General features: G+C 39.6%; 1 protein-coding gene across 2 annotated transcripts; it reads right to left on the minus strand.

Moving 5' to 3' along the window:
* Positions 1–881: 881 nt before the first annotated feature.
* LOC105318537 (E3 ubiquitin-protein ligase HECTD1) lies at positions 882–20343 on the minus strand. Of its 2 annotated transcripts, none has more exons than XM_034469956.2 (40): positions 19817–20343; positions 18652–18886; positions 17852–18079; positions 17420–17742; positions 17069–17280; positions 16764–16840; positions 16545–16643; positions 15895–16018; positions 15308–15503; positions 15047–15188; positions 14001–14165; positions 12745–13158; positions 12427–12594; positions 12149–12286; positions 11877–12023; positions 11670–11758; positions 11465–11573; positions 11244–11378; positions 10983–11125; positions 10736–10879; positions 10562–10642; positions 10153–10415; positions 9873–10049; positions 9538–9716; positions 9161–9289; positions 8493–8910; positions 7774–8084; positions 7502–7661; positions 6959–7047; positions 6553–6683; positions 6374–6431; positions 6047–6224; positions 5620–5702; positions 5076–5203; positions 4644–4980; positions 3829–4412; positions 3554–3632; positions 3158–3251; positions 2395–2545; positions 882–2056 (listed from the first exon to the last, which is right to left on the minus strand). In XM_034469956.2, exons 1-40 carry the CDS (start codon positions 19954–19956, stop codon positions 1777–1779), a joined length of 7338 nt encoding a protein of 2445 aa, XP_034325847.2. In that variant the 5' UTR covers positions 19957–20343; the 3' UTR covers positions 882–1776. The 2 variants fall into 2 exon arrangements, with proteins under 2 accessions (XP_034325847.2, XP_065944199.1); XM_066088127.1 differs by having other exon boundaries at positions 16764–16848; positions 17068–17280.
* Between the last annotated feature and the right edge of the window lie 46 nt (positions 20344–20389).

The following is a 20389-nucleotide window of genomic DNA, read 5'->3' on the forward strand; positions in this document are numbered from 1 at the left end:
AGAATGCTCTTAAATAATCAATTATGCATGATAACAAATTATTTGAATTTTATTCATTAAGTTTTCTACCCCGATGTAAAATTGAGAGTAATCAGAATTTCCTCGATGTCACATGTTCCCAAGCACTTTTGATTCAGAAATTACATGTTTAAATAATGCTTAATGGTGCAAGCCTAGCATGAAATTAACACAGGCAATTAGTAAATGAAAAAACAGTCAAATGTGTACACAGGTAAGGTCAGTCCTGTGTGCGGTCATCCGGAACAACTATCGATGTCGGTAGCTTTCATCTTACGAAGAAGTGAGCCACCCGTGTGTGTTTAAGTGAAACTAATGCCCTGTAAAGAGTTACTGTGTACACAAAAGGGGTGTCAACTAATAAAACAAAGGAATATAGAGATGTTAGAGGGTGGGCTGAACTATCGATGTCGGTATCTTTCATCTATCGACCAGCTGACCATCTGTGTGCGTTGAGCTGTGACTAATCCCCTGAAGCACCGTTTTTTGCAAGTTTTAGGCACATGCCAAGCTGTTTACACAGTGAGAGGTTATACACGAGGTGTGGACATGGTGGAAGAGATGTGAAAACGTTAACTGAGATTTGATCGGCCGACAGAAATCGTATCAGATTAACCGAAAATGACATTTTTTTCAATCAGATTATCAGTAGAAATTACAAAGGCTTATATAGCAAATGGATCGGTGTTTTGATTTTATATCAGATTAACCGAATTATCACATTAACCGCGATCAGATTAAGTGGAACCCTCTGTATTGACTTTAATTTTTTTTTTTTTAAAGATCACAAATCGATCTAAATTCTGTGTGCAGAAAAGGCACAGCACTGTCCTGACCAAAAAAAAACATAATTAACAATAAAATTGCAATTTTACAAAAAATGCTTTATTAGCATAAACGTGTACATTTCCATTCGGAAAATGACAAAATATACCTACTGAGTATATCTTGTTTTGCAATTAAGAATAATAAACAACACTCGTATATCAAATATGAAATGTCATCTCAAAACTTCATATTAAGAAAACAAAGAACAAGAATTTACATGTATAATGGATCACACAAGTAAAGCAATCTCAGGTGTCACAAAGCACATCCTGTACATATGTAATGCAGTGCTCGGCCCCGACTGCAACCACACGCGTCTCAAAGCACACCCTGTACACAAGTAATGCAGTGCTCGACTCTGACCGCAACCACACGCATCACAAAGCACACCCTGTTCATAAAGTAATGCAGTGCTCGGCCTGCTTGGTCAGAGCTAGAAATCTGTTGGGTGCACTCATTACAATCCTAGTGTCATATTGGCACACAGCTTTTGGAGCAAGGACACAGAATGAAGACATATAATCAGTAGATACAATTACTCGGTAACAATAAATAATCAAGCCATGATCAGGTCATTTTCTATCTATAAAATAATCACAGTTTCTATGGTACAAAATCCACAGGATTTTTGCTGAACATATTTCATCGTTGTAAACTGGTTATAACAGAATGTTCTCTGTCCACTTGGTTTTGCCCTGCAGTATATGAACCAGTACCACCAGTGGCAAACTCTTCACTGTTACAATGATATGTGGACTATAGCCAGCGATACAACAATACAATCACAATCTTACAGTGTTACAAATGATACAACGGTCTGACCGTTTGAGCTTTATCCCAGCCAGTGTTACAACAATACACAGTTTAACAGTCTCAGAGTATATCCCAGCCAGCGATACAACAATACACAGTTTAACAGGCTCAATGGCCTTAGTTGAAGTGGAACTGTTTTTCACGAGTGGCGGTTAGCAGTCTGTCTCTAAGGATTTCCTCGCTGGAATACTCCGGGAGCTTCAGGTAATGATAACAGGTGTTGACGGAGGGGTAACTAGTCTCAGTCTCATTCTTACGAGCGACGGAGAGTCGGGGGTGGAGATTGGCAAGACCCCCAGGGGGGAGGGAAGAACAGCCGGTCACAAACTGAACGAAGGCCTTCCTCTCGTCCGCATTCAGCTCACACAGGACAGAGACAAACCTTTGAAATCCCGGGCTGTGGGAGAGACAAAACGAAAGTATAACATCACCTTGAATCAAAGGCACAGGAACTGACTGGTACATGGATTTTTTTTCTTATTATTAGTAATTGAACATAATACATGTACATGACATAAAGTGATATCTTATATAATTTATATCAATTAATTTCTATACACAATAATTAATCCAATATAAATCTGATTTTCCATTAGCCTACCTCTCCAATAATTAATCCAATATAAATCTGACTTTCCATTAGCCTACCTCTCCAATAATTAATCCAATATAAATCTGACTTTCCATTAGCCTACCTCTCCAATAATTAATCCAATATAAATCTGATTAGCCTACCTCTCTTTGGTGTATCCTTGTTTAGGCTCTGTGTAGTTAAGGATGTCCTCCCGGCTCCAATTTGGATACTGGTCCCCACATATTAAGGTAACCAATTCATCAGGACTAAATGCGTGAAGCTTTTCCATAGGGAAAACCCCATTGAATCCATCTGTATCAAAGTGAAATAAAATGATGAAAGTTCACAAAGTAATGAGATCACTTGTCTGCACACATACAGTATATGAACAAATTACCTCCCCCATAAAAGCATACCATTCTAGTGTATATACACCTACACACAGAACAAGTAACACATACAAGTATACCATTATAGTATATTTACATTACACATATTTTTTGCATGTAAAGTTTATGGAAAGCTACTGCAGTTATAATACTTTAACGCATCACAAATTCTGAACGCTGTAAAATGCAACGTCACAAGCAAAAACCGCTTGTGTCTGTTACTGCAGCTCTTCCTTTTATATTAACTTTCCCTTACAATAAAATAAGATTTTAAAGGTATAAATCACATTTGCAGACAAGACAAGAAGTTAAAAGAAAGTAAATATAAGCATTAAATCATTATTTTTTTAAAGATAGAGGCTCATAACTGCAGCGCTGTGTGCATACAAATTTTCATAACGCCCTAATGCGCGTTACTCAATTTGTATGCACACACTGCTGCAGTTATGAGACTTTATCTTTTAAAAAATAATGATTCAGTGCTTAAGTATATATACCTACACACAGAACAAGTACCACACAGAAATATACCGACCTCTGAACGCGTCCAGTTGCCGACGGATTCCAATGTTTAGACAGAAGTCGGTGACCAAATCCACATACTCATCTATATTCTCCATGGTAACATCCTACAAAACCAAATACAAAGGTTATATCAGCTCTATATTCTCCATAGTAACATCCTACAAAACCAAGTACAAACGTTATATCAGCTGTATATTTTCCATAGTAACATCCTACAAAACCAAGTACAAACGTTATATCAGCTCTATATTTTCCATAGTAACATCCTACAAAACCAAATACAAAGGTAACATCAGCTTATGTACATGAACATGTGAAATAAATCATATAAGAGAACAAAAAATAGAGATTAAGTTTATGTACAAGCACAATTTTAGAATGTGACAATTAAAAAAATATATCTTACCACATTTTCTCCGTCAGGTTTCAAATCATACGATAAATATCCATAAACCTTAGACGAGGGATTGAATTGGAATGTCAATCTACCAAAAATAGAGAAAACATTTAAATAATAAGAGGAAAGCTTACAGTGTACATGTAAATCACAAAAACACTTTATATACATGTACATGTATATCAACATGTAATTACCTTTTATCATTGACAAACATGTACAAAGTTAAATTATAATTAAAATTGGTATGTTACAAGAATTACAAGCATTAAATTAAGACCTACCCAAGATCTTCGATGCGACACCCCTCGAACTTCTGGCCATGTAGAGCCAGTCTCTGAAGACGAATGTTCTTCTGGTCCTGGGACAGGCTGCGATCCTTCAGAATCCTCTGTTTACGACTCACGAGTTCACGAAGCTGTTTAAGGAAGTTGGAGCGGTATGGATCAACGGTATCAAAATCCTCCTCCGTCAGAATCCCAGCAAACCAGGACACACCCTCCAGCTGTCGGAGCTTCGGGGGGTCAAGGATCAACTCCTTGTCCTCAATACTGGAGGTCATAAGGTCACTGTGGTCACTGTAGTAGGACTCGGACGAGGTCACCGAGCGGTGGAGGGACTCGGTGTACTGCTGAGTAATGTGGTGCCCCACCTCCCCCATACACATCAGTTTGAGGAACGGCCGCGACAAAGGCATGTCTATCAGCCGCTTGTCCTGGAGACATTTTGCAAGGAGTGTGCCAAAGAAGAAAAACAGTCTCTCTACTCGGCTCACCTCAGAGTGATCCTGAGGTAAGGGGGCAGGGAAAAGTCCTCCAGACCTTTGGATGTAATACCCAGGAGGTTTAACTCCTTGGCCGAGATCAATCTGAAAAAAGAAACAGTCACAAATTTATTCACTAACATTAATGGAAACATGAATTAACTGATTAAGATTGGTTTAGGCATTAGAATTCACAATTCTTTGGATTCTGTCTACCGGTACACCACGACTTTTTAATGTGTATTATTACATGCATCCTTAGATTCTGCCTACACCACAACTTTTATAATGTGTATCATTACATTTATACTGTGTATTATTACAAGCATCCCTCACCTCTCTCTCCGTCTTGTCATGGAAGTCATCGTCCACCAGCCACATGCCCAGCTCTTTCTTCTGGAGCTCGGCAGCCACCAGGGCATAAAACTCTAGGCTGGGGCCGAGGCCGGTCCCCTCCTCCCCCTGGAACTCAATCTCCAGCATTGACTTCCTGTGGACGTGGCACTTCATGACCTGCATGGCCCACTCTAACAGTGTGTTGCCGCGCGGAACCTTGACACGCTCGTGCTTCAGTCGACCGATTCGGTACTCTCCTCCCTCCTCTCTCCTGGTGACCGGCCCTCGACTCCTCTCTATGCTCGCGTCACGCTTGTCTTGCAGCCAAACAATAGCTCTGTTGAACATAAGAAACTCTGTCAGATTGAACCCAGATACAGATATAGAGGAACCAGTACAAATATCTTAAACAGGGAAACCAGCACAACGTACCTGGATGTGCCAAAGGCTGTACAGGTGAAGTAGAGCTGCCTGGTGTCCACTGAGAAGAGCATAGGGCAGGCCTTGGTCAGCTGTTCACACCAGTCAGGGAGGGCATTACTGGCCAGCACCAGCGGGTCCTACAGAGACAGAAACCATCACCATCACACACCGATATAGAAATAATACACTGCCTTATTAAAACTCCAGCAGGTCAGTTTTGAAGTATACCATTGTTAGCAGTTTACAAGTATATTTTCACCTACGTTTGTTTTGCATCTAAGACTGTTGATAGCTTACATGTTTCACCTGTGGTTGTTGATAGACTGAATTTCTTACCTGTTTTTGTTAATACATGTAGTTTAAATTTCTTACCTGCGTGAGTTAATTGTTTGAATTTCTCATCTGTTTTTCAATAGATTGAATTTCTTACATGGTTTGTTAATACATGTAGTTTGAATTTCTTACATGTGTGTTAATTATTTGAATTTCTCATCTATGTTTTATAACAGTTTGAATTTCTTACCTTTTTGTGTTGACAGTTTATATTTCTTACCTGTGTTTGTTGATTCAATTTGTTGGTCAGTTTCTTGGAGACAAATTCCTCAGCAGGAACATTCAGCTGAACACCCTTTCTCTCTGTTCATCATAAAATTCATAAATTACTGAAATTCCAGTTTACATTTTACCTAGTATGTGAAAATACATATGACCATTGTATAAACATGTAAAAGAAAATGTGATGGTATTATGGATATATAAAATGTTACATAATGCATACCAAGAGGGTACTACATACATACTACATGCTAAATTATGTCTCATATTACATGTTCTTGTATTGCCTTCACTGACTTTGATTGAGAACTTAGGTGATTTTACCACTGAGCTGCATGTCTTGGCTTAACTCAATGAAAATTGTTCAACACACACTAAATTATAACTCCTACTTTAAACACCATACAATTAAACCTCCTGTTTACCATTGAGCTGCATGTTCTGACTGTGCTCCATGGAGATGGCGTAGAGTCGCTGCAGGAGCTGCAGTACGTGGTCTATAGTACAGGCCGCGGGGTCATTACTCCGCGGGACGTCCCACTCACTCAGGATCTGACACGACCTCGCCTCAGAGTGGGCGCCAGTCTTGGAATGAAGGGAATCCTGGAAATAGAATTATTTACACTGGACTTGTAAAAATACACTAACCTACAGAACTGTAGGTGAAGCTCACCAGGTAATGCAATCCACAATGAATCACATACATAGAGACTAGTTTGTTTTTATTAACTTTCTAAAAACAAGGATCTTACTGTAATTTTCTCCAGTTCTTGTCTGGTTTCTCCTTCCTTCAATGTTCTGTACATAATTCTGCAAAAGGATTAAAGATGTCAGTTACATATACAGTGAACTGTTGTACTGTTTGCATTAAGATCAAGAACTATAACATTAACACTTAAATGTCTGTTCATTGACTGGTTCTGTGACTTACGTGTAAGTTGGTTCCCAGATTCGCCTGATCCTCTCGTTTCTGTTCCCTGACATCCCGTGGACCAGTAACTTCTGGATGTACTTGAAAATACAGCTCTCGTCTGAGCCCAGGCATACCTCAATATTCTCCATCTGTTCACAAACAAACTCACTCTGATAACTCAGGTCAAACTGTACAGAACACTAAACATCTAGTCAGTTCTCTATAACTGTTTATTAGATTACATACAACTGCCTAGTTCTAACAATGATGAAGCCTTTATACACCTTGGAGCTAAAAAAGATGTCCTTAGTTCACATTTTGATAAGCTAGTCCTTAATTAACACTTTATATTACTGGCAGTAAGCACTTCTCACCCCTAGTACTTAGTTTACACGTTATATTATGAGTAGTAAACAATTCTTACCCCTGGGAGACACGGGGCTTTGATAAAGAGGACTATCTTGGGCTGACTGCTGGAATCCAGGCTGTCGCTGGTCGGGCTGGACTCCATACCTGTACAGGTAAGACAATGCACACTGACAGGTGAGACAATATACAGGTAAGACAATTATTTCAAATACCAAATGAGATATCTTTAAATTAAAGTTGACCAAACAAGGCAATTTTTTTTTTAGATGTAGACCATCTATAATACATGGACTACGAATCCAACAAATTTCAGAGTAAAAGCAATTTATGCCCCATTACAGTTTTCCCATCAATACAGTTAAAGCGAAAATCCTTATACTGAATTGACACTTACAGTGAAGTGATTTTCATTCCCCGAGACTTTATTACATGTTGTAAAATCGACGGATATAACGAATTACGTTTATAACTAAGCAAAATAGCCCGTCCCTGGCACTTCATTATGAGCATGTTTTACTGTAGTTTATCATATTCTAAAATTCCTCAAATTCCAACCTAATTTATCCCATTCTACATATTTAAAAACAAAGATCCTCACCAGGTGCCGGGATTTCAAAGTCCTGGTACTGGTTGACATTGGTGCGACCTGGGCGGGGGTCAAAGGCGGGGATCAAAGCTGAGAACTGACGCTTCAGGACAAATTCATCATCCCAGGTCTTCCTTCTCTCTCCTCGCACTTCATCCAGGCCATCTTCTTCCTGTAACACCAAACAATTTATACACCTTCAGTTCATGTCTACCTCACACTACCAGGGGTAGTTATAATTCACATCAGTACATCAATCCTCTAAATAAACCACAGTCACCCACCATCATATCCTCGTACACTTCATCATCCTCATTCTCATCTTCATTTTCATCGTCGTCATCATCAGGCCCAGGCAGCTCTTCATCATCGTCAAGCTCTCCCAGGAGGGTGGTGGCCCGGCATGTCTCGAGAAACTCGTCACTCTCGCTGGAGGTGGAGGTGAGACTGCGAGTCAGGGCCTGGCTCAGAGAGGTCACGTTGGCCATGGTCTGGGTGGTGGTGAGTGTACTCGAGGTGGGGGCATTAGAGGTGGTCAGACTTGGGTAACTCTGGGCTGTACTCAGCAGGTTGTTACCTACAATGGAGAATAGGTCTGTTCCTTCTGTAAGTAGCTGTCAACTTCATTTACATCAATATCTATACACTGTTCATAATCTTTCAAGTAAAGGAGCAAAGAAAAACATGAAACGTGGATTCCTTATTTTACGCGTGAACTTAATTCCGCGATTCAATATTTTTTCATCAAATCGCAAGAACATAAAATTGCAAATGCTGAAATGTTATCATAGTTTCATGTAGTTTATTTGTCCAAAAATTAAAAGCTAGATGTTAAATTCGCAAGACGGGCTTCTAACGATTTTATGCAATATTAATTCCCCATGTCTAATTAGGAATTTACAGTATGTCTTATTTCTTCTAATACATTAAACTTCAATATATTTCTATCACTTTAATTTCACTTTTGTAGTTTAGCATTACATGATAGCACCTTCTTCCTTACTTGGTGCATTCTGACTCCCCAGCCTGAGGGTGTTGCTCCGGTTGTTCATGCCGACGGTTCCTAGGTTACGCCTAGCGACGGCAGCAAATGTCTCCAGTAGACTGACTGTCTGCTCCATGCTGGTGGGGAGGTTCGGGACGCTCACACTCATCGGGTTAGTGGGGGACCCCCGTGTCTGTCCGTCTGCCTTTTTGTTGTCTGTCTTTGAGTTCAGATGCTCCAAAGTCATCCCGCCTTCAGCACCTGAGGCCGACTGTGCTGGTTCCCGGCCCTCCACAGCTCCTGTCCTGTTGTTGTTTAGACTGGTGGACTCTTGGAGCTGAGGCTCACTAGGGATATTGTTGCTATTTTTGGTTTCTTCTAAAGATTCCATGGTTGTGGCCAAATTCACAAGGTTGTCACTTAGATTTTGTGCCATCTAAAATTGCATGTACAATGTCTTCATATTAATGTTATACAAATCTGTAAAGATACTTGATATATCTTCTATAAAACAAATTTTTCCTAAAAAATACATTTACATCAGTACATGTATTTGCAATCTAAAAATGTAGGTTTTAATTCACTGTAATAATGATATTGATAATGTACAGTCTTGAGGCAATTGACTGATTATTTTCATTCCAATAACAATGGATTCTTTTCCGATATTTAAATCAGTAACTTACAGATTTGACGGCAGATGTCAGGCATTCGGCAGAAGCGGCCTGTTCAGTGCTGGCTACAGACGGCTTGTTCTCGTCGACCTCGGTGAGACTCGGGGTGGAGCTGCTCTTACGACTCGTCAACACGCTCACCTGGACATACAGATAACGGGTGACAATAAGTGCGGGTAAAAGTTAGTGTCTAAATGAGGATCTAACCAATTCCAAACAATTTATTTCTGTATTACAATAAGACAACTAATACAGACAATCAATGCTCATTTACAAATAAAGTGTAACAAGTTATGAATAATAACTGGTAGCTAATAGTTACTTGGTCTAAATAAGGCCACACAAATAGTTCACAAATCATTTATGAATTAAAGGTGTATTCAACTGACCTTGACTTTGTCTGAAGCGACTACCCCTGTCTTAGCCTTGGCCCCTAGGTCAACTTTGGCCAGGGCTGCTCTGTGTTTTTCTGGGTCATATCCTGGAGCGAGGGCCAAGTCATATTTGCCCTCTGCCCCCATTCTATAGGAGTTGGATCCACCAGAGTCCCAGTTCACATCAATCCATCCTGTCAAAGAAAGTCACAAAACAACGTCATAAAAATATCTCGTATAAACCGTTCAATAACACTTTAAATCTGCATAAATTAGTCTCCTATCAATATGAAGTTCCCTTATGCATGCTTTTAAATAACATTACAAATCTGCATTAACTGGTCCCCTACCATTGTGCAGTTCACCGGTCACAGTTCCCTCCCCTCCCTTGGGTCCATCCTGATCCCTCCACTTCCAGTCCATTCCCCTGACGACGCGGGCCCCGGGGACCATCTGTTTCAACACCTGAGTCCTGATTATCCTTCTCTGTCGCCGTAGGCTGGCCTCTGCCTCGCGCGCTGCTTTACCTAAAATATATCCAGCATTTGTTTAACTTCATGTCCTAGTGTCTCCATATATACAAGTTATATCAGAAATACAGTATTTAAACACCAGATTTAAGTTCCTCACCTAGATCATCACAAACTCCATTTACAGTTCCGTATATCTCCATCCCTGACACAGACAGGTAGTGGGTCTGACCGCTAGCGTTGCGGCCAGTCTGCTGAATCTTGATGTGTCGCCACCCCTGCTTCTCATCTTCTGGGGGGGTCAGGGGCCATGTTGCCGTGGACCCAGGCTCATTCAGACTTGTGTCATCCTTGTGAGTCTTAAGTGTGACCCAATTAATGCCATCTTTGGACACCTGGAACTGCCAATTCCTCAGTGCAGATCTGAAGATAATGAATTCAATCATACAAGAAGCTTATGAAGCCATTTCATGACAAAATGAACTACACTGCACATGTTTATGAAACAGGTAAGCATTTTGCCTCCAATTTATTCCAGATAAGGGACAATTATTTGCACACTTGATTACCTGCCATATCCACGTGCGTGTCTCAGAGTGTAGTGAGTTGGCACGATCCAGACTCCCAAGTCAATGGCAAACCAAGCTTTCCTAGGAAAGAAAAGTCATTGAAGATTACATCAAACTTAAAAGTGAAGTGTACTTTCATAATTTCATTTTAGATACAAGTTCTCTTCCACTAACTTGTCATCGTTTGTGTGACAGTTGAGAGCAGCGCTGTCTCGACTAACGATATCCTCCAGTTTTCCATACGGCAGATTACGACCTTCCGAGGAGGTGACCACTATAAGTCCATACTGAGCAGGATTAACCCATTCCACTGCAGTTCTACAATAACAGAAATAAGGTTCAATATACAGATGGACAGATTGGACTTACATATCAACTTATAACTGACCTTCTGTCATTTGATAACTGTTTTGAAACCTACTTTGCGTTGGATCCAATCCAATAAATGAGACCATTCTCGTCAAAGTCAGACTGATAATTCAGATAGAACGGGTCCTTCTTCTCCTTCAGGATTTTAACAAAAGTAAAAGTCTGTCTGTCAAAGTCATACCACTGCTTAGCAACCTGAAAAATAATTTGGTATCATCTAAGAACAAATTCATGTTTTTGGACATTTTTTTTTCAGATACAAACAATAATCATAATGACATAGATTTTCAGCAGAGAATGGCAAGACCCAAACCATTTTGAGCAGGTACCGCTCCAGCGCCCCCACAGTTGTCAGTGGCTCCATCTTCAGGTTACATCCGCTCCTATCAAGTAGCCCTGCCTCTCCAGGAGCTCGCTCGAGTCGGAATCGTAAACGACGGGTCAAAATCTACAAAACAAAGGCTCCCATACTAACTGGTGATAAAATTTCATGATGCGAGAAACAACATGCCTCTAGCTTGTTCCGATTCATACCTGTAACCCATAGCCAGATCCTGGAAGATCGTAGTTATACACAGACAGTTTCTCTACTGACTCTAATACAGCTATTAACTTCCTAACTATAGCAATAGCTGGATTCAACCTGTAAAAAGATCATAAAATTATGAACTGTAAACATGTTAACATTTTGGTAGGCTTATTTTCTGACTTCTCATTTTTTGCTTGAGTTAAGTCTTACCCATCATTTTCTTGAAAGACTGATCGGAATATCCCAATTCTCTCCTTTGTCCTTCTTTTGCTGTCCTTACTTGTGGAATCTTCTATGTTCTAAATTAGAAGTTAACAGTAAGAATTTGATATATTTGTTTGAAATTTTGTTTATTAAATATCTTGGACAGGAGAAACTAACTTGTACATTGTACAAAACATCTTTGAGACCACTTACATTGTTGAGGATGTTGAGTAGAGTCTGGACCAGACCACTGGACTGGAGTTCATATGAGGACACAGTGTGTTCATCTCTCAGTAGGAGGACCAGCTCCTCTAGACTCTCCCTCATGTCCTCAATCCAGGTCACCTCACCATCAGCGTTCTGAAACAGAGATTGAGAGCTCAAAGTGTGAAATCAGGATGCCATTAAATCTTACATAGCGAAACTAATATCACTGTCTGAATTGCTTCCAATACATGGCAATGAGATAGTGGACTATTCCCTACCCTGACTTGGCTAATCTGCATGGCACAGGCTGCTTCTAGCTGCTGAACAATGTTGCGTATTTTGGCTACCACACCGCGAGGCATGGCTTCCGCTGCTCTGAAGTACTGCTCATAGATCTCTCTGGCCATTGTCTTCACCTTCAAACGAGATGTAGAGACAGGGTAAATAATGAACAGCATAGCAGTTAAATGTCTGCCATAGATAACATTAAGCATTATTACATCAATATAAGACCACAGTATTTATTTATCATATTGAAACTGAATATATCTGCTACCTTGGACCTGATTTCCTCAGTCTTGGAGCGCATTTTCCTGTTTTTCTTGCCGCCCCACCCGGTAGCAAACTCTGGCCCTAGGGATGTCTCGGCTGTGAAGGAGTGTTTTGTTCCCCTGTTGGACTCAAATATAAACCCTGCCAAATCCTCCTTCAGAATTGTTGATTGCTGTAAAATTATTCCAAAGAACAACTACATTATGAGATCATTACCAGTAGTTCCTTCATTAAATGAAATTTTTAAGTTTACATAAATATAAAAATATATATTTATAAATAAGCACTAATTTACAACCCAGCCTATGGCTGCTATACGTACATCACAGACTTGCTGTCCGTCCGAGTTATGGATGTGGAGCTCTCCCTCCTTCTTACACGCCAGTGTCCAGTTACCTACCACCAGTCTCTGGGAGCTGACGTGGGTCAGGACTGGATGACTGACCGCGCCTTGCTTAATCTGACCCCGCGCCCGCTGTAACTTCTCCAGGAACTCCCCCCGGTTCTCTGAGCTGTCCGAGCTTCCCTCCGGACTCCCACTGGAGTACATGGTGGCCAGCTTGCTGTCCAGGATGAAGCGGAACCAGCCGTTGCTCCCGTTGGACAGCTCCAGAGCGGCGGCATCTGACCACAGATACAGACAGTCCCGCCCCCGCACGATGCACCAGTCCTTCCAGTGGTAGGGTCGGCCCTGCTGGATCTCTGGGGCGTCCTCAATCACAGACTCCTCATCCTCCTGTCATCAACAAAACCAACTCATTAATCTAAACATCTAGTTCAAAGACTGTTAGAGCCTCTTCTATCTTTTACAAGTCAGTGTATTTATGATAATTAATAGACAGTATATATGCATAATGAAAGGACTATGTGCGGTATTATGCATTTTTCACCCTCAAATTAAAGTTTTATAAAAAGCTTTATAAATAAGGTGGAAGATAGTTGAAATCATATTGAAAAGAAGTCCACAGTGATGTCATAATGTAGAAATGACTTCATGAAGATTGTCTTATTTTGATAAATTGATGTTTTGTAGCAAAATATGGGTGTTTTCGACTGGGAAATATTGAGCGCAGGCTTGCTCAAGTATCATATTTTAGTATAATGTGTAAAATTTTATGAAGAAAAATCGTTCTTGAGCAGACCTGTACTATATACTTCCGAATGCAAAATATAAAGAAAAATGAGAATATTTTCATTTGTTTGCAAAATTGCTAGAATTTGGTCATTTAGGTGACGTCATAGATAACAGCAAATGAGCAATGATGACCAAAATGAAAGTGATAGGCATCCTCTGTACAATGATTTATGAAGATATGATTTTTATACAACACGATTTTAAAATTGATTAAATTTGGGGGCAGATATTTGACCTTACAAAATATAGTCCTTTGGGTAGTGGTCTTTCCAACTTGTTATCAACACTGGCAACTGTCGACATCTGTGTGTATTTTGTTCGAGTTTGACCCAGTGACGTGTGTGTATTTTGTTCGAGTTTGACCCAGTGACGTGTGTGTATTTTGTCCGAGTTTGACCCAGTGACGTGTGTGTATTTTGTCCGAGTTTGATCTTGTGGCTTACCTTCTCCTCTTTGATGGCGGCTGCCTCGCTCTCCTGGGGACCAGCTAAATCCAGGACCCGACCAAACATCCCCAGCCGAGCGAAGTGTTCCAGGAAGATATCCTCGGCCTTCTTCATCAGATCCTGGATAATGTGCAGCACCACCTGGTGGCCTTCATCATCATCCTGGTTCACAATACAAGGAGGGACATTCTTCATTCAAGGGGATACTTTTATATATGGAAAGACGATATCTTAACAATAAAGCAAGAACATAATTCAATTTCTTAGCTGTGAATTTTTCATTTTTCCATTATTCTTATATAAGAAGTATAATTTTTTGGGAGTTGATTTTAATCAACTCTCCTATGCAGTTACTCTGGCAAACCAAAAGTGAAACAGTGTTTGGACCTAAGCACAAATCATCACCGCTGACAAGACTAAGTTCTTGAAAATAATAGATAAAAAATTTGATGTAATGTATGCTGAAGCATTAATTTTTTTTCAAGGAAACTTATCTATAAACACTTTTAAAATAGTCAAAATTTATATACTACGAACAATTTAGATATTTTTGTAGTCTCGTGTATTCCTACGCCAGAGTTAATAACGTCTCGTTCAACCAGACGCTCGGCTGTCTCCGTAAATCTGCCACAAGCGGAGAGGGGGCTCTTGCTTGTCGGATTTTAACGGAGACAGCCGAGCGTCTAGTTAAACGAGACTAGAGTTCGATATCAATAGTGCTTGGATCCATACAATTTTTAGAATCGTTGCGATAACTAATACAAACTAGTAGTTGAAATCTATCTTTAAATATTACACAAAATGATTCATATGGGTTTTTTCGAAATTCTTGTCGGAAAAGTCTAAAAATTCATATTATAAAAAAGTGCGTAATTCAAATACAAACTAGAAACTAATTGCCATGCAAAATAAATTGATTTTAAAATAATTGATAATAGATAAAATCAACTCCCGTCAGTACTTCAGTACTTTGATTATTTAGATGACCTCAAACTCTTTGAAAATAACTTATTTAGCATTATCAGGGTCTGACAAGGTTATACCTCATGATCTAGAACATTTGTGAGCACTTCAGTAAGAAAACCAGCAAAGTTCACGACCCCCAGCTCCGGGTTACACATCTCACTCAGTAGGGGGGTGCCGGTGTAATGAATCATCTTCTTCAGTAAGGAAAGACTAGACTTCCTGTGTGAAATGAAATAATTACAATTAACATTGGTTAAAAAACCTTAAAAAATAATAAATTATTGCAATTAAAATTCAGCTACACTAAAAAACCTCATGTATTGACAGAGTTGTCTAACCTGACAGAGGGCAGCATGGTACTGGTGAACACGTGAGTGAACACAGGGAGCAGCTGTTTGACGTAGACGGGGGCCACCTCAGGGTCGCCTCGAGGTTCACTGACCTCCCCCTCCCCCTCCATCGCCTCCACCTCCTCCTTCTTCTCCTGACCGGCTGGCTGGCTCTGGTCTCGGTTCACCTGGACCATCCACTCACCTGTAAGGTAGCCATTACATTTCACCCATTCAAACAAGTCGGTAACTATCAATTATACAGCAACTTATTACAGAAATTTTGTCACAAAGAAAGTCATTTCATTGCCCATAGAAGCATAACAGTGACTATTGATTACTAGTATGCAGTCACTCATAGCAGAGTTCTATTCACCAAGAAGCCATTCATATTTCCAATACAAATATACTAGTCTAGTAGATGTTTTATCATTCATGAAAATATTCTTTTTTGCATTTTAAAGGTTTAAAACTAGCTAGATAATGATGTATACATGTACAACATTTGTTTGAGTTGTCTGTACTGTGGTTGATAATTTTAATCATTAATTTGTTTATGTTGCATATACCTGTGAAACATTACAAGACTGAATTACCTGGCGACTGTAAGATGGAAATGACCTCTCGATGACCTTCATCTCCCCTCTCCCGGGCCTTGTCCAGCGGAGTCTTCCCATCTTCATCACGCAGATCGGGATTGGCACCATACCTCAAAAGAGTCTGTTGACAGGGCAAACATTGAATGACATCCACATGGTAGGAATTGTGATGATAGCACATAGATGTTAACAGGTGAGGTAAAAAAAAAAACCAGGATAGGAATATTGTAAGGATGTGGGATAGCACATAGATGTTAACAGATGAGGTAAAAAAAAAACAGGATAGGAATATTGTGATGATAGCACATAGATGTTAACAGGTGTGGTAAAAAAAAAAACAGGATAGGAATATTGTAAGGATGTGGGATAGCACAAAGATGTAAACAGGTAAGGTAAAAAAAATAGGATAGGAATATTGTAAGGATGTGGGATAGCACATAGATGTAAACAGGTAAGGTAAAAAAAAAAATAGGATAGGAATATTGTAAGGATGTGGGATAGCACATAGATGTAAACAGGTAAGGTAAAAAAACCAGGATAGAAATATTGTAAGGATGTAGTATAGAAAACTTAAGAAACAGCAAAAAAAACCTGAACTCTTATTAACATGGGAATCAAGGTATGGATATGATATAAGTAAAACATACCTTGACTATCTGGGGTCGACCAAAGCAGGCGGCATAGTGTAGGGAGGAGGACCTCAGGCCACGATTAACATCTGCTCCCCGCTCGCACAGAAACTCAACCTATGGGAAATATCAACACAACAGTTCTATCAAACATGTACTAGTGCTTATATTACAATGACAACAGGTGATAAAAGACACACTTGTATAACAACACCTGTATGACAATACGTTACTCACCATTTCCTGGGTCCCAAAGGCAGAGGCCCAGTTCAGCAGGGTCTGGCCCACGTCGTCCATGAAGTTCACCTCAAATCCTGTCACCCCAACAACACAAAAACAAACAACAAGATCACACATTAGTCGACAACTTCTTCATTTAGCTCTAAGAACACACTTACACTTTGCCATGAACATTTTGTAATGTAAGTCCCTTTAACCTAGAACAAAATCTCACATTATTCTGGTATGAGTGAAAGACTTTACTTTATGAGCATTTACACAAACTGAGAATACAATAAGTTCAATACAGTTAACTTTTTTACCATTGTCTATTGCGTCTATGAGTGCATCTGTGTCTTTACTGCGGATACAATCAATGAGTTGTCGATGCGAGCGGTCACCGGCAGAATCACTGCGTCGTAACCCTGACAACCGACTACTGATGGTGGAGGTCCCGGCCTTGGGCAGAGCTTTCCGACCTTCGAACAACAGAACCAACAAAAGGTCCACTAGTCTCATGGTGTCTAGACAGCACCTACATAACAAATTCATTTCATATCATAACCCATTTTTTAAAAACTTACTTAGGAAAATTAGCTATAAGATTTTCTATAATAGCAGAAACTGCAAACCCAAGGCTACAGAGGTAACACTATGTCCTACTGAAAGTTCACCTTTCATCCCCTCTGAGCCCACTTTCTATGGCGTCCGGTAGATCTGAGCGGAGGAGGTCGTGTGTGATGGTGGGTGAACCCCGACACAGCGTGGACAGTAGACTGATTACCGTGGAGATACTGGGGCTGGACTTTGCCTCTTGTATACTGACATTCCCCGGGGTACTGGCTGTGGATACATTGGGTCCCGAGTCCCCTGCCTGCTGAAGTCTCTGTAACAACTCATCTATAAGTCCGTGCTGAGCTAGCGGGGCTGGATCAACTCCTCTACGTGTAAAGCGGTCGGCCAGGGAAGCAAAGCATCTCAATGCTCCATCAGCAACCTGCTCAATCAAAAAGTTGCTCATCACTAAATCTGTATTTCTTATATTTAAATACCAGTTCTTGATTGCAAATTGTGTATGAAATACAAGATTCTAGGAAAAAACATACATATTGGTCTTCGTGCTCCAGCAATGTTGATAGAGACTCGACACATGACTCCAGTGAGGAATCCTGGGGCTCCATTTTACCACAGAGTCTGGATACAACAGCCATGGCCGAGTGGAGTGTGTCTTTGTGAACCTGTGACCCATACTCTGTCACAAAGGTCAGCACACAGTTCAGTCCCCCAGAGTCAAACACAGCACTCGACTCACGGGTGCATATCCTCTCCAGCACCTGAATTAAATTCAGTAACAGCGTCACCTCATCACTTGCCACATAAATCATGTTAGATAAACAAAATGTCATGTTCTCTTTTAATAAAATTAATTCATTTTATTAATATAGTCAAAAAGAGATATGTTAAAATTTGCTATAGCAAAGGTTAAGATTGAGTTGATTTAATATTTCAACCAGTCTACCACCAAATTTTCAGATAAAAATAAACAACCAAATTCTTCATCTTTTAGTGAAAATGTTGTGTTGTCTGTTGAATATCAATAGTCAAGAAGCTCTAGTCATTTAAAACTGAATTGTTAATTTGGGAAGAAAACATTTAAAAGTAGCTATATTTCAACTTAGAAATAACAGATTATCTATGCACTTTTCTGTTTAATGAAGACAGCTCTAACTATTTACTAGTGAAATCATTGTTTATTTATATATTTTGTAAGTTCCATCAGTTTTACGCCAGCAGACCTAGTTTTCACTGATAACTAACTGTTGATGCCAATCTTACTTCTGTTTACATCTGGAGAATACTTGGCACCACTCCAATGCTGCAACCTAGAATGTCACACTGCACATACCTTGATGCACTGCTCTGCCAGATCGCGGCTATTTTTAGAAGCCATATCCACCACTACTAGTCTGTTACACAGAGCTTTGATGGCGCCCTCTACACAAACAATCCGGCGGGTGCACTCTGCGGATACATCCAGGTAGTAAGTGATGGCGCGAGCAGTGACCTCCAAGACGTTGTCCGGAGCACCCTCATCCAGGAAAATCCGACAGAGAGCAGGGAGAAATGTCCTTGGAGGACAGCTACAAATGTTTATATGAAACAATCTTGTTAACAACTAAACATATTGTTTTACTTTCATTGTTCACAACTAAAATTTATAAGTTTCAGAAAAATAACTACATAACTTTTACCATGATACTTTAAATGCATGAATATTCATCACAAATTTAACAGTAATGAATTCAATAAACCTTGATCTTAGAGTTGACTAAGACTCTATTTGTTTATATACATGTAGCAAATTACCACCCATTTAAACCTTGTCTAAATTTCAAAGTAAAGAAAGGAATTCTTTATGAGTCAGACATTCATCACTTATAGCTTTACTCAGTGATTAAAAACATGTCCATAGAACAACAGGGTTGTCTCTAAGACCCAGGGCGGGGAATTCCCCTGCCTAAAGTGACATAATTACCCGGCTATTTTTGCATTTCAAACATGATCTAGCTATAAGCTAGACCCCAAGACCCCCTTATACTTTTTTATTTCTTCCTTCTACTTCAATATTTAGAGACAACCCTGGAACAAACAGTTGAACAACAATATGGCACACTTACTAATGAGAACAATTACGGGTGTATATAAATTAAGGGCTAATGAGACAAATCTTTCATGTTACCAACCTTATATACATAATACACAATAATAACATATTATCACTTCTTACACTAATAATTAAAAAATGATATATTGATCATAATCATTTAGTTACTGGAAAAGGTCAAGATTATAAGTTTAACACTGACAACATCCAGAAGTGTCTGAATCCTTATACAAGAAGAGATTGATGACTGAATAGTTTAACTCAATAATGTTTCTGCTTATCGACACAACAATGATCAATTAAAAATAACCATGGGGAAATTTGATAAGACTTTTTAAAAATATCATGTGAAAGGAAAAGGCTTTAAAATCTTAAGGATGAACGCAGTATTTAACAAGGAAATTACCTTTCAAACACTCGATCGACATTGTCTGACATCAAGAGCAGCATACACAACTGTTCAAGCGCTATCAGTTGCATGTCCCTCTCCTCCCCCTGGCCCATCTGAAGCCATTCTAGAAGAGTCTCGGGGTCCACATCCGCCATAATGACAAAACACTAGACTACTGCAAATGATGCAGCTGCTAGGTCTAAAAATAGCTTCTGGATTATTTCCGACAGAAATGAAACTTATATCACCTAAATTAAGAACCTTTTATCAAATAGTCTGAAAAGTTACTTGTCAGGACATATATAAGATACCAACGTAGTACCACTACCTGGTATTTACAAATAAAACACTCAAATTCTCATCATGAACAAAGACGTGGTCGCCAAATATTTGCCTCTCCCATCGTTGTTCAATATCCTCAATGTAAGGCATCACATGCCTAAAACCATAATGTTTTACGAATATACTAAAAGCAATTCACACACATTGTGAGTTTGTGTCTAACACTATCCCAGAGCTCTGGAAATAGATCCTAATTTTATCGAACTTGACCTCGATCTGACTTGATAAACCGGAAGATGTTCCGAA

This window comes from Magallana gigas, chromosome 6 (genome assembly GCF_963853765.1).
Source record: "Magallana gigas chromosome 6, xbMagGiga1.1, whole genome shotgun sequence".
In the NCBI taxonomy this organism is placed as follows: Eukaryota; Metazoa; Mollusca; class Bivalvia; order Ostreida; family Ostreidae; genus Magallana; species Magallana gigas.

Coding starts and splice junctions, on each gene's coding strand:
- LOC105318537 (XM_066088127.1), bottom strand. CDS start 19,956: ATGGCGGATGTGGACCCCGAGACTCTTCTAGAATGGCTTCAGATGGGC. Junction 16,644..16,763: donor CCTTTGGGACCCAGGAAATG/GTGAGTAACGTA, acceptor TATTTCCCATAG/GTTGAGTTTCTGTGCGAGCG. Junction 4,413..4,643: donor ATGACAAGACGGAGAGAGAG/GTGAGGGATGCT, acceptor TTCTTTTTTCAG/ATTGATCTCGGCCAAGGAGT.